The following is a 14,329-nucleotide window of genomic DNA, read 5'->3' as shown; positions in this document are numbered from 1 at the left end:
GCTGGGAAATGGAGTCTACGTGCCGGCCCCACGCCCAGCGGCATGCCGGGAGTTGGAGGCGGCTACCAGCGCAAAGCCGAAACTCGCCCGCAAACAGGCTCTGGAGGCTGTGACTCTGCTGCAGCGAACCCTGGGAAAGCGAGTTGACGCCACTACAGCATTTTGAAGAGGAAAAGCGGAGACCCTCAGCTACAGATCTTCGGTGACTAAACAAATTCTCCTCTATAACTCCCCTTTTCCTTTCGCTAGGCCCACACTCCCATGCCTAAGGAACTTAATCCCCCTTATCCTTGCTCAGGGGATCTAAGTCTTAAGCAGCATGACGTGCTGCAGCCTGCCCAAGGTATAAAGAAAATACAAGCAATGCAGAGTAATCTCAATATGTATTGATGAATTGTTTTCCTTCCAGAAATTTCTTACATGACTTCTGATCTTCACAACTGTGCAATCCATTTTTAAAACGGGAAAAAGACTCGGAAATCAGAAGTTGTACGTCTAGAGTCGCTTATTCACCATATTTCATTGTCTTGATAGCATCGCTAGGTAAGTTATTACAATGGTGCCAGTTCGCCCATTACTTCCCTGTGCCTTGGCTTCCTCATCTGCAAAATGGGGATAAAAGTATGTATCTCATAGGGTTTTGTGGAGATTAAATAGTAGTATAAAATGTTTGCAACACAGTGCAATGTGTTTTTCCTGGACACAGAAATCAAAAAGAGAAGACCCCAGACTCTGTAGAATCAGTGGGCTGAGTAACAAAAAAAACAGCCTAAAGGCCATGCTGGGTAGGCTAAAAGTGTTTCATATGCCTACACATCTAGAATTTGAGCAGTCACGGAAATTTGTCAGAGTACCATCAGCCTCAGTGCCCAAGCTTTGTTGGTTAATGACACCAAACTAGAAGATAGCCAAAGCAAAGTTAGGCACATCCTTTGAGGAGACAGCAGAATCCAATTTGGCAGTAAGCTCTAGATCAGTCAAAAAGATCATCTGGACTTACAAACATCACAACTACTTATCACAGAGTCGCTTATTCACCATATTTCATTGTCTTGATAGAATCACTAGGTAAGTTAAGCTTAAGTGGAGTAGGACAGAAGATACAAGGAAAAGTGAAAAGAAATGCTATTATTAATATGTAAATTATAACAATGGACATCTAATTCTAAATGTGACTGCTTTGTTCCAGACCATGCATAATTCATGGTGGGTGGGTTTTAGGGACAAAAAAGTCAAGTAGGAAGAAAAGACAGATGATCAAGAACAACAGATGAAGATGAAAACCAAAGATCAGATTTTGTGTCCTGGGCAGTGTTTATACGTCTGTCTTGCAGTCATGTCTACATGTAAAGGTGATCTTGTAGTCAATAGTATACTAAATTTATTAAGCAACTGAATAAGTATATTATGTACAAAATAAAACTGCTTTATACTCATTATCCTTTGTAATCTCCCTAACAACCCTATGAATTAAGCATTACCTCCTTTTTAAGATGAGAAAGTTAAGGTTTAAGAGATAATTTTGTCCAAGGTCACATCCAGGAAGAGCAAGATCTGGGATTTGAACAGAGGCTTATCTGACACCAAAGTATGTACTGCATCAACTACTCTTTACCAAACAAAAGATAAAGAGTACACTCTCCAGGGAGGCTGAAAATGAATAGATCAGAGGATACTATGTGCTGAGCTTCTTAGAGAAAAAGAGCTAAGTAAAATCTAAGCCATTGCATGTACTTCCCTGGTGGTCCAGTGGTTAAGAATCCCCCTGCCAATGCAGGGGACACGGGTTCGATCCCTGGTCAGGGAACTAAGATCCCTCGTGCCACGGGGCAGCTAAGCCTGCATGCCACAACTAGAGAGAAGCCCTTGCACTGCAAGGAAGAGCCCACACGCCACAATGAAAGATCCCACCTGCCACAACTAAGGCCCGATGCAGCCAAAAAATAAACAAATATTAAAAAAAAATTTTTTTAATCTAAGCCATTGTATTTGTTTTTCTGATACGGAATTCGTAGATTTAGCCCTGAAGTTGTATGTTACTTTACTAATTTACATTTAATCAGAATCCAGATCTAGAGACAGGCACCTCTTTGTGACTAATTCCACACTAACCAAGAGATCAATAGAGCAAATCTGGGAAAAAGACAGGGCCACAGCAATTTAAAAGCACAAAAAATCGAAGAAGCTGTGTTTTATCAAGGAAGGTTTCGAAAAAGACACACAAATTGATCTATATATGTGCATAACACATACAAAAACCCTATTAAAAAAGCAAAATAACAACCAGGTTTGAGGGGGTAGAGTGCAGGGGTGAGTTTAGAGAGTTGGTCAAGCGTAATCGGCTTAAAAAAGGGGAATGAAAGTCTGAAGTAAAGTTATAAAGATGTCTAGGGAAAGATATTAACTAACCCTTAAATGAAAAATTAGACATTAGAACTCAGAAAGAGGGGATTCCCTGGCGGTCCAGTGGTTAGGACTCCGTGCTCTCACTGCCAAGGGCCTGGGTTCAATTCCTGGTTGGGGAACTAAGATCCCACAAGCCACATAGCACAGCCAAAAAAAAAAAAAACTCAGAAGAAAACAGAAATCTGTAGTGATTAAAATGAGGAATGTGTATCTCATCTTATGCAAATATATGAAAACACAGATTCACAAGATAAACTGGTTATTACTCATGTCCCAAAAGATCCCATATAATACAAAATAGTACAATAATACAATAGTATTTTTTAAATAGCAAGTTCCTTTATAAAATTGACTTTAATCCAATTGAAAAGTTTAATTCATATACAAATTTTAAATCTCTGAATTTGAGAATGCAAATGCTAGACTCTGTTGCAATTTCCAAATTAATTTGTTGAACAGGGCAGAATTCATAAGGAACAATACAGAGGAGATCTGGAAGTGAAGAGGAAAGATGCAGAAAAAAGAAGGAAGTAGAAATAGATGGAAGTTCAAGGTCAAAGGCAAAATACAAAGTCATTAAAGAAGCATAGAGGAGAAATAAAGTATTAACAAAACAGAAAACAAGTGCTGATGGCATTAACCTCACATCACATAGGGCATCTTTCTTCCTCATTTAAGTCTTGGAGTTTGTATAATGAAACAATAATTTAATCACAAACTAAAAATAAACATTCTAGCAGGAAAAGCCTTAGCTCACGACTAAGAAAATAGAGCATTTTTAGGAGAAGCAGAAGAATGAAGCAGGATTACTTTATACGAATTAGTATATAAAAAGATGCAGCTAGGTGGGGCATTTGTGCCATTCCTGCTGAGACTGGAGTTCTCATAACAGAGCAGCAGAGGCCATAACAGATCAAATTCCCATAGAGGAACCATCCATGGCCAAGTAAGACAACTAAAGCTTCAGAAAAATGATAAAAAGGCTCAACTGCAGCTCTCTGGTCCCAAGTTATCTGGAATTGTTAGGTATTGGCCAGAGAAAAAAGCTTCAGCGAAGGAGGAGAAACTCGGTCTTGTTTTCAAATATTTGCACCTGAAATCTGTGTTACTTTCCAAACTGAATGCTGAAGCTTCAGTCAATCTTTCATGGTAGTTTGAAGATAGCCCCAATCTCTGCAGCAACCCTATACGAAAGACTTTCTCAGGAGACTTGGCGATACAAAGGGTTTTCAGAACACTCTTTCATTAGGCCTAAATGAGAAATGGCGAGGCTCATGATGTCAAGCCTTCTTCACTTGCCATGCTCCTCCAACTCACAGTGGTGAGATCATGCTCTGCCCCTCACAACGTACCCAGTACCTGACTTCCAGGAATCACGTCTGCCCCCTCAAGAGAACCTCGCCTTCTCAGGTCTTTCAGACTCTACTTACTTGTCTTGTATCTGTCGTACTGTAATCTCTTTCCAGACAAGATGACCACCCCCATTTCCCCTCCCTTTAAGTGGCGTCTTAAATAAATCATATATGTGGGCAAACATTCTTATTATTGGGGCATAATATTGGACAATCTTATCACTTAATAGCCACATTTTACGTAGTGACTGGTATTCAGTCCTCAAGAGTTCTGCAGTGACCCTTTTACTTCCCAATGACTCCCTTTTAACTATCAAGTCTTTATACAATAGATTCTTCTAGATGGAACCTATTATACTTCAAGGAAACAGTACAGACAATGCTAAGTTAAACAGGATGCTACTCCACTTCTCAGGAGGGCCTAAAATCTAACCATTCTCCTTCTCATATACCCTCACCCTAATGGAAACATTAAACCATCTCCTTTATTTTAAATATCAACCATCACATGGTAAAGAGGTAAAATCCAGCAAATTCTACTTTTAGGAATATATCTTAGAGATACACTCAAAACACTTATGAGAATACATGTTTAAATGGGCTTAACCTAAATGGCATCCATAAGGAATGGCCATTTTTTTTTTCCAAAAGAATGTCAAACTATAAATCCTAACATAGAAAGATGTTCAAGACGTATTAAACATAAAAAGAAAACTGCAGATCATTAGTACTACATGAGCCCATCTGGGGGGGTGTGTGTGTGTGTGAGAGAGAGAGAGGGAGGGAAACAGAGAAACATTTTTGCAATGGCTACCTCTATAGAGTGGGACAAGTAGGTAAGTTATACCTTTCTTTATTGTTTGAATTTATCACTTTGTGTATTACTTTCATTATGAAAAAACTAGTTTAAAATTTTCATTTAACTGCAAGGATCAATAGTGAACAAATGCAATTTTTTAAAGCAAGTTAAATAATTACAATGTCCTATCACTACACCAATTCTTACCAATTATATAGCATTAGCACTATAAATATTTGTTTGAAGCTAAAGAAAGCCTAAGAGATTTTCTAGTTAATTTGAGGATCTATGATTACAAATTTATATAAATTCATTTCTATATAAATTTGAAAACTACTCTTAAAAAACCCTTTATCTCCAAGTAAAAATTAGTAAGTGTAAATTTATAGTAAATATATTAATAGAATTCTGTGTATCATTTACAGTAAACAAGAGTCACAGATTCAGATTTAGAAGGGACCATAAAAGTCCAACCCTCCCAGCCTAACATTCAGAAAGATTTGGAATAAATAAATAAATAAAAATAAAAAATAGCAGCCTGCTGGGGAGAGAGCTGACTTCCCTGAAGCTGAGAACCAGTCCTAGGAACATAATACAATTAGAAATGTCCCCCCAAAATGGGGACATCTGGTAATCAGTCACTAAAAAAGTATTTTGGCCTAATATGTCAAGTTGTCCAGGTCGATTTTAAACAAGTCATTTGACTTAATTTTCTAGTTTCAAAATTTTCAATTTCTTTCAAACCAAAAGAAAACAGACCATGCTGAAGGTTGATTTTAATGAACGAAAATCTCTGTATAAAAACATTTAAACTTTATCAAATGCTTTAAAAATACACACACACACAGATCCAAATCCAATACAGAATCTTTTGAACACTGTCATTTTTCACCTCAGCATAACATGTAGAGGGGTTTCTGGATAAAACTTTACATGTGAAAAAAGACCCATAGTCTTACACATGCGCACACACAAGAGCACACAATCACAATCAGGAAGAACTAAAGTATATGGTAAGAATGCAAACAGGATGGGAATGAATTTCTTGTAAAGCTTATATAAAAGAACGCTACATAAGTAAAAGAACTTTCTATACCAAGAGAAGATGCAGAGAGGGGAAAGAGAAAGCAGAGGTTAGTCTAACTCATTAATAAATAGTTTGAGAAGGTCATTCAAGAACAGTGAATTTGGGGAGTTACAGATAATCCCTAGTTGTCACCACCTCAAATTCTGTGAATCTGATAACTGATGATGCTTGAAAGTGTCTATGTTTTCATTTTTTTGTAGGTCTTGATTTGTTCATCATTATTTAGGTGTGGTTTGTCCCTTTTGGTGTTAAATCCTCAGTTCTCGCTCAGTGTTATATCCAATTCACCAGAAGAGCCACAGTAAGAAACGGTGGCAAGCACAGAGGACTGCAAGGGTGGCAGTCACAGATGGCAGTTAATAAGAGCCAGACGGCCTGGGTTTGCATTTCAGTGTCACTAGCTGCTAGCTGCCTGTTACTCAGCAGGCTCCTCGGCCACTCCGTCTCCATTTCCTCATCTTCAATTAGGGATCATTATTACCTACTTCATATAGGGCTATTAAGAGAATTTAAACAAGATAATCTATTTAAAGAATTTATCACACTGCCTGACACAACTAAATGTGCAATAAATGTTACCTAAAATTACTATTAGTCATAGAATTACACGGGAATCAAAAGAAGAATTTTCTTCTTTCTCCGTATTTTTCTTTAATGAGGTTTTCAGGGGCAAAAAAGGTTGAGGATCTAGTCTTATGAATATAGATGTTTGCTTTTTTTTTTTTTTTTTTTTTCTCTTTTTGCAGTACGCGGGCCTCTCACTGTTGTGGCCTCTCCCGTTGCAGAGCACAGGCTCCGGACGCGCAGGCTCAGCGGCCATGGCTCACGGGCCCAGCTGCTCCGCGGCATGTGGGATCTTCCCGGACCGGGGCACGAACCCGTATCCCCTGCATCGGCAGGCAGACTCTCAACCACTGCGCCACCACCAGGGAAGCCCTAGATGTTTGCTTTTATGTTAGAAAAAAAAAAATTACATGGCTCCATATCACAAAATTTAACATCTTTCCATTAAACATCACACAATTCTCATCATCATTATGCCCTACACATACCCTAAATGATGTGGAGTTTCTACTGATATTCAACAACAATAGGGTCCAGAAATTTTAAATAAGAAATAGTTGTAGAAATGCACGTTGGGCAGTAATCTGTGGGTGCCCTAAGAGCCTGGGCCAACACAGATCCAGATGCCTGGGATTCTGCCTCCAAGGCCTGGACACAGTCAGATGGGTCAGGTTCTTGCAGCCCTTCAAAGCTCCATTTGCGACCCCCTTCAAGAGGGGAGTTCCCAATAGGTGAAAGCAGCAGCAGCCACTGAGGATGGAATGCCCCACACCTACTTCAGTATGATATGATAGCTATCATTGGTTTCTGCTGTAAAAAAAAAAAGAAAAAAGAAAAAAGAATCATCTTTAGTTACCTCTAAAACACAGCAGGAGAAAAATATATGTGGTAAGGTTCTTTAGAGAAAGAAAAAACAGAAGGACAAAGGGCAGTATACTTAATTGTCACAAAATACTTGTAATAAATATGCATTATAAGAACAACATGCCTCCGTTTCATCCTTTGTCCATGGAAGGTGGAAGAAAATGGCAGGAAGTCATCAGTTACACTTTGTCTACTCTAATAATGGCAAGAAGCCAATTCATAAAAAGGAACAATCTCTAATAATGTCACTTTCTTTACTTCAAATATGGCAGTTAATACTTTCCCTCTCTCCTCAAAGAAGTACTATAAAAAAAACCCTCAAACTCCTTCGAGAAAGGCATTTGTCTTACTACTTCATTACCTTTCATTGTGTCCAGAATAAAACAGGCTTCCTCCTGAAAGTTCTGTATCATCTGAAAAAAGCAAGAAAATTTGCTGATTATTAAAACCTTGGTTTGCTATATTTATTTTGCCTGTTTTTTTATTATACTAGATATAAGTGAAGAATAATCCTTTGTTTTGTTTTCTCTCCTATTTAGTTTTCAAAAGCTTTAAAAGCTAAGCATTCTAAAACAGCTTTCTTAAAATTCGAGTGTGCATTTTCCTGGGCTAACCCCAAGACTTTCCAAGGGGCACACACATACAGATAGGCCCATATGGGAGGAATTAAACTTCCATATCTGTTCTTTCCTAAAACCATCTGAGAACCTCTTCAGTTTTCCTTTCCCACTTCCCTTCTCAAACTCCCTTTTCCCATTTTATAAAATAAAGGCAAGAGTTTCATCCTCCTGAAATCCTATGAAGATGCACTGCCCTGGGGTATAAAAGCCTCCAGGATGCAAAAGTGTAATTGCAAACGGGAACTCAAATGCCTGGGTAATAAAGTCTTATTTTCAATTCTTTCCTTTCACCAGAATTGAAGTGATCTAATCACAAATTGTCAAATGACAGATGATTCAAAATAATTTTTGATAATATCGCTATGCAATTTTTGGCACATAACTCAGAAGTTAAAAAAAAAAAATCCAGCAATGCTGTTACAGCAAACTCCTTCCATTCCTGTCTATCAATTTATATGAAACAGATTCCACAGCACTTATATCTAGGGGAAAAAAAACAGGATGGAATTGATGCTGAACTCTATTTCATTCTAGCAATCAATAGGCAGTATTTATCGATGAATTAATTGTCTGTGGGAGAGAGGGTAAGGAATCGAGTAATCCCATCCATCTCATTAACAGATGCACTTTTATTGTATTGTATTGTATTGTATTTATTTATTTATTTATTCATTTTTGGCCACACCATACGGCTTGCGGGATCTCAGTTCCTTGACCGGGGATTGAACCCCAGGCCCTGGCACTGAAAGCTGAGAATCCTAACCATTAGGCTACCAGGAAACTCCCTAGATGCACTAATGCATTAATAAACTTTTTCTTAATGTTAATAATTACTTATCAAAACATATAATACATTTATGTTATTTTAATCCATTGTGTAATTATGGTGATAATTCTATTCAGAAGAGATATTTTTTACTTTTATTGAAGCAAATTTTTGTTTTAAAGAAATATGGTAGGATAATTAATAAAAGATATTCAAGCATAAAAGTAGGTTATGGTAAGATGAAATTCTATGGGGGAAGTGAATGAAAATATGAGCTTAAGGAAGCAATGATATAAAAATTCTGTTAAAAAAGTATATTCATGTATTTTTTTAAACAGATGACAGTATTAACTTACTCTTGTATTTAGGTTACATGGCATATAGCTAGAGTAGTGAAGTAATCATTTCATTTTTAAATGTCATATAATATGCCCAGAAATGACATCTTTTGCAACTATTTAAACTTAAAACAAAAAATTTTAAGTCAACCTAAAAATGTGCAAGGGGATACACAGTTTTAAAAACTCATTGTAGGAGGTAAGCAAACAAAAACATTTGAAAACCTCTCGTCTTAGAAACCAGAGCACTCTGCCCCAGTAGAACAGTTCCTGCTCCTGTCATCTGCCCAGACAAATCACTGTCATCTGGTGATTCAGCTGTGCTGAAAATCTACCTCGTCACTAATGAGCACATGGATTCCCGTTGGCCCTTGCTTGTAGATCTGGCTGATCTGACAAGGGGAAATGCTGAAAAGCTGAGCAATTTTTTCTGTCAGTTCAACAGCTGTCAGTTCTTCTAGGTAGATGGCATGGTAAACTGCAAAAAGGAGAAAGCAAAGGCAGTCAGTACAGAGTGTCTCTGGTCTTATATGTAATCTGATCACTAGGAATGCCCACTTTTCTGAAGGACTCAGAGGCAGACTGCCTGAATTGAAATCCCAGCTCAACCACTCGCGAGCTGTGTGTGACCTGGGGCAAGTTACTTAACATCCCTAAGCCTCATCTTCCTCATCGAAATGCTGGCAAGAACAATAGAATCTACTGCAAAGAGGAAACACCAGTTGTAAAAATTAAAACATGTAAAAGTGCTGAGAATAGTGCCTGGCGTATATTAGGAACTCAATAAACGTTAGCAATTACCATTACTTCTAGCAAATGCTGAATCTGCTGTTTGATAAATTCCCATCACACATGCTCGTAAGTCATCTCTTCCTTTTTCTTCATATCTGTCCTGGCCTGTCCAGAACGACCTACCGAAGAAAGTACCATTTGAGTCTCCATCCTCATGCTTCTGCTGCTGTTGCTGCTGCTGTTGCTGCTGCTCCCTCAGCTGCAAGGATTCCTGACAAACATAAATGGTTAGCCTTGGGCGCACCATCCTAAGGAGGAAAAGAAAAAAAGCTGTTACTCAAATGTTTCATGGTGAGCACATTTTAAGGAAGAACTTGTGTGTCTACATTAATACTATAGAGCAGGGGTTGAAAACTGGCAGCCCTTGGGCCAATGCAGCTCATTTGCTCTGTTTTATTAGCTCCCCACTGGTGCGTGCGTGTGTGTGTGTGTGTGTTTAACTGAATTCATTCCAACAGAAGCCCTCATATAAACCTCTGGTTTTCCTTGAAAAATCAGATCTGGTGATCCAAGGCCCCCATTCTTATAAAGCACCCAATCAGCTGTTCTACTTGCATGGTGCATGTATTCTTCAGTACACCCCAGACTTGACTGTCACTCATTTACATGTGGTCTCTGTAGTCATTTGAGTTTGTAACCTTTGATGTAAAGATTAGAAAGATTCAAAATGTGTGACCCACTGTTTTGTGAGTCAGTTCAAGACATACCTTCTATTGATACTTAAAAGTACCAATACGATAAACTAGAAAATCTTATTTCCCTCATTATCTTCTCCTAAGCATCTTTAGCCTTCTTTCTGTTCTTTCTTCTTAGACAACAATATTGAATTACCTCTTGCTCTGATCATCTTATTCCTTCCTATTTCTAAATGCTCTGTAGGTAATACTTTTTAAAAAAATAAATTTATTTATTTATTTTTGGCTGTGTTGGGTTTTCACTGCTGCGCGCGGGCTTTCTCTAGTTGCAGCGAGCGGGGGCTACTCTTTATTGCACTGTGCGGGTTTCTCATTGTGGTGGCTTCTCATTGCGGAGCGTGGGCTCTAGGCGCGCGGGCTTCAGTAGTTGTGGCACGCAGGCTCAGTAGTTGTGGCTCACAGGCTGTAGAGCACAGGCTCAGTAATTGTGGCACACGAGCTTAGTTGCTCCGCGGCATGTGGGATCTTCCCAGACCAGGGATCGAACCCGTGTCCCCTGCATTGGCAGGCTGATTCTCAACCACTGCGCCACCAGGGAAGCCCCTCTGTAGGTAATACTTTTAAAAATGAAAGATCCATTCTTTTCCTCCCAGCCATCAACCCTTGAATTTCACCTCTTTCCTTAAAAGTTTCCAACTTGGGCTTCCCTGGTGGCGCAGTGGTTGAAAATCTGCCTGCCAATGCAGGGGACATGGGTTCGAGACCTCGTCTGGGAAGATCCCACATGCCGCAGAGCAACTAAGCCCGTGCGCCACAGCTACTGAGCCTGCACGTCTGGAGCCTGTGCTCCGCAACAAGAGAGGCCGCGACAGTGAAAGGCCCGCGCACCGCGATGAAGAGTGGCCCCCGCTCGCCGCAACTAGAGAAAGCCCTCGCACGGAAACGAAGACCCAACACAGCCAAATAAATAAATAAATTTATTTTTTTTTAAAGTTTCCAACTTGATTCAATTATCTCTTGTAATATACACAAACACAAATACTTCACAATCTGTTTCATTATTTAGTCACTGATTTGGTTCTATGGCACTGACCTGTATGTTTTTTCCATCAATATTACTACTTCCTATTTTAAACTGTAAATCCCAAACAGAGACTAGAAATTCCTCTGTATTACATGTAATATTTGTAAGCAGACACTTAAGCAATTCCTACCCAAACTTAAGAATAATCTCTTCTTTAGTAAAACTGAGTTCAGGACCTTTGCACCCACTGTTTCTTCTGCATAGAATGTTCTTCCCTCATGACTCCAAAGCTTCCGTCCTTCTCATAACTCAGTTTCAATGCCCCCTCCTCAGAGAGGTCTTTCCTGACTATATTCTGAGTACCCTGTAGGCCACAACCTTGTTTTTATCTGTTTGTTTTGTTTTCCTTCGAAATACTTATCACTATTCAAAATACTTATAGTTTATAATCTTTATCTCTCTCCCCATCAGAAAGCTCATCAATGTATCACCAAAGCCTAATGGCTCATAACAGGGACAATGGATATTTAACTGAATGAAGAAAACTAATGAAAAATGGAATATCATGAGGAATTCCTTGGATCAAGTACAGGAAAAGAGATTTTTCATCTTTATTTGGCATATAGCTGGCATTCAAAAAGAATGTTTCGACAAGATGTATTTAGCTGTACAAAAAGTATGGTGAAGAGTCCCTGAATCCAAATCCATTTGAAATCCAGCCCCACTGATATTTTAACACTAATTACATACCGGCCTTTCAATGCATTAAAAAGTCTGATTCCATCTGCAGGGCCACAGATTTGAATCACATCATCTCTAGTTAGTTTCAATAAATCTGCCCCTGGAATAAATATAAGAAAATGGGTGATAAAGGCAAAGATTCTCCTTGTTAATGACTTAAAATGGACTCTGTTACAAGGACACCTCATTACTAGTATGCTACAGTCATAATCTCTTGCATGGCATATAAGGCCCTCCATGACCTGGCCCCTGCATCCTCTCCCACCTCAGTTCCCACCCAATTAACTTATTCATTTAACCCTATGCTTTCATCATGCTGATCATGCCTAATGAGCAAGCTGTTCCTCCTGTCTGAAATATCCTTCCACTGTCTGACCAACAGACTCTTCCTCAGCCCTCAAGATTTACCTCACACATCACACATGTTCCCAAACTCCAGACCCTTACTCTTATCTATTGCATCACAACTATTTGTTTACCTTTTTCAGGGTTTTATTTTGATTTGGGTTTCCTTTGATACTAGATGGTGACTGATCAGGAAATATGCCTCATCCATTTGTGTATTCCTACCATACCTGGTACACAGAAGGTGCTAAATAAGAGTGGAATGTGCAAAGAAAACATAATATAGTGATATCAAGGGGAAGATTTCCGACTACCTGCAATGCTCCTTGATATAATACTTTATGGATAATATATTTTAAAGTATTGTATAGAATAAATATTTTAAAATGAAAATGAGTTTAAACTAAGAGGTCTTTCTTTTTTGAGCATTTCACAGCACAGCTGCAGCTGGTGAGAAAGTCTGAAGGGTTCAATGAAATTCATTTAATCAGAAAAATGCATTAAGATCTCCCCCCTCTACACACAAAACAACACAGGGATACCAGGAGGCCCTGGAATGTAAAGGAAATCCCATGCTGGGGAAAACAAAAGGACAAGCAAATTTAACCTGAGAAGTTTGTAAAAAGCCTTGTGAATGTGGAAAAACGGTTTCGATGCAACCACTGCTGAGCCTCCTGAGGTGTGGTTGTTGGCAAGAGGTTCTGAAAGAGGGAAAGCATTTTTTTTTTGTAACTAAATAGTCTCAACCTTAAAAAGGTAAACGTTACATCATTAGGTAACAACAGCCAAATACACCCACATTCAGACAGGCTGAGTTTGCTTGGAAGTTGTTTATACATCAGTCTTCTTTCTCTAACCATGCAAGATATCCATGGAATTCCATCCTTATCTTCCCCACTAGACTGAAAGTTCCTTAAATACAGCACAGTATCTGGTTCAGGCCAAAATTCAATAAATGTTTGCTTAGTGAATGAATGAATAATAGTCCCTAAAAGTTGGGCATTTCTACTGAATCACACAGTCACCAAAGTATTATTAGACATTAGACTATAATAACTGACATTTATATAACTTTAGACTTACATCTGTGACTGGAGGGGGTGGCTCTGGCTGGTGGTTTGGTGAACCATTTCTAAAGAAACATTTAAAATGAAAGGATGAGTTCATGACACATACTAGGGTTCATCACCTCATTCTTCATCATCATAAGTCTTATTTAAGCTAGAGATTTAAGGGAATCTGTGCTATCTCATAAAACATTCTTACTCTTGGATCCAATACTTCTATTATCTATTATTTTAGCATAAAGACTTTTGTGTGTTATGGGGGTAGCAACAGAAACTATGTCATTTTTTATTATTGAAGAAATTGAAAAAAATACCAAAATTCCAGTAAGTTGGGACTGATTAGATAAATTATGGCATAAATAATACTTAACATAAGCTTATTAGAATGTAAACTAAAAATATCAGAATATAAAAGTAATCAATATATTACTACTGTATGAAGTGTATAAATAAACAGATACAGGAAAAAATTAGAATAAAAAGTATACAATGCAATGTGATCACATACTTTTATAATAAAAAACACTTAATAATTATTTTTAAAATAGCTTCAAAAATTAGTGCTAATTTGTGATCCAAGGGTTATCTCCACAGTCTTGATCTTCCGCTATACTTCCTTTTGCTCTACAGATTGTCTCTCTTCCCTAATGATTACTTCTTTTATGGGAGAAAAATTTGAGCCTAATAATGAACTACATGACAGAAGAAAATTTTAAAACTCTTAAATTTTATATAATATTTTAAATTGCCTATAAGTAGACTGCATAATCCATAGGTTGGTAACAGATTTTTCTTTCAAAAAAGATTTTTTTCTTCTTCTTTTTTTTTTATTTTGGCCTTAGCTGCAAAATTCAAATTCAGTAATCAAATTTAGTAATTAACTTATCTCAGGGCTCTAGTTATCTATTTTTTTCTACAATTTCTACCTA

At 38.0% G+C, this 14,329-nt stretch overlaps 1 protein-coding gene and 1 long non-coding RNA gene across 4 annotated transcripts in view; one reads left to right on the top strand and one right to left on the bottom strand.

Moving 5' to 3' along the window:
• Positions 1-40: 40 nt before the first annotated feature.
• On the top strand, positions 41-9,746 carry LOC308624704. The gene is made up of 3 exons (XR_014016994.1): positions 41-202; positions 410-543; positions 9,702-9,746. It is a non-coding gene; the product is annotated as an uncharacterized lncRNA (long non-coding RNA).
• TFCP2 (transcription factor CP2) overlaps positions 4,904-14,329 on the bottom strand; it is a 51,636-nt gene continuing 42,210 nt past the window's right edge. Inside the window, exons 9-15 of one of the 3 annotated variants that reach the window (XM_081248245.1) lie at positions 13,417-13,465; positions 12,941-13,034; positions 11,998-12,088; positions 9,712-9,836; positions 9,132-9,274; positions 7,434-7,485; positions 4,904-7,015 (exon numbers count right to left, since the gene is read on the bottom strand). In XM_081248245.1, the coding sequence (XP_081104371.1) occupies positions 6,981-7,015; positions 7,434-7,485; positions 9,132-9,274; positions 9,712-9,836; positions 11,998-12,088; positions 12,941-13,034; positions 13,417-13,465 (589 nt within the window). In that variant the 3' untranslated portion in view covers positions 4,904-6,980. Of the gene's footprint in view, positions 7,019-7,433; positions 7,486-9,131; positions 9,275-9,711; positions 9,837-11,997; positions 12,089-12,940; positions 13,035-13,416; positions 13,466-14,329 lie in introns of all 3 variants that reach the window. The other 2 variants (XM_081248246.1, XM_081248244.1) reach the window with 2 other exon arrangements.

This window comes from Mesoplodon bidens (genome assembly GCF_964165515.1).
Source record: "Mesoplodon bidens genome assembly, chromosome: 11".
NCBI classification, from domain to species: Eukaryota; Metazoa; Chordata; class Mammalia; order Artiodactyla; family Ziphiidae; genus Mesoplodon; species Mesoplodon bidens.
Note: the sequence above shows the minus strand (reverse complement) of the source record. Positions and strands in the feature narration are given on the sequence as shown.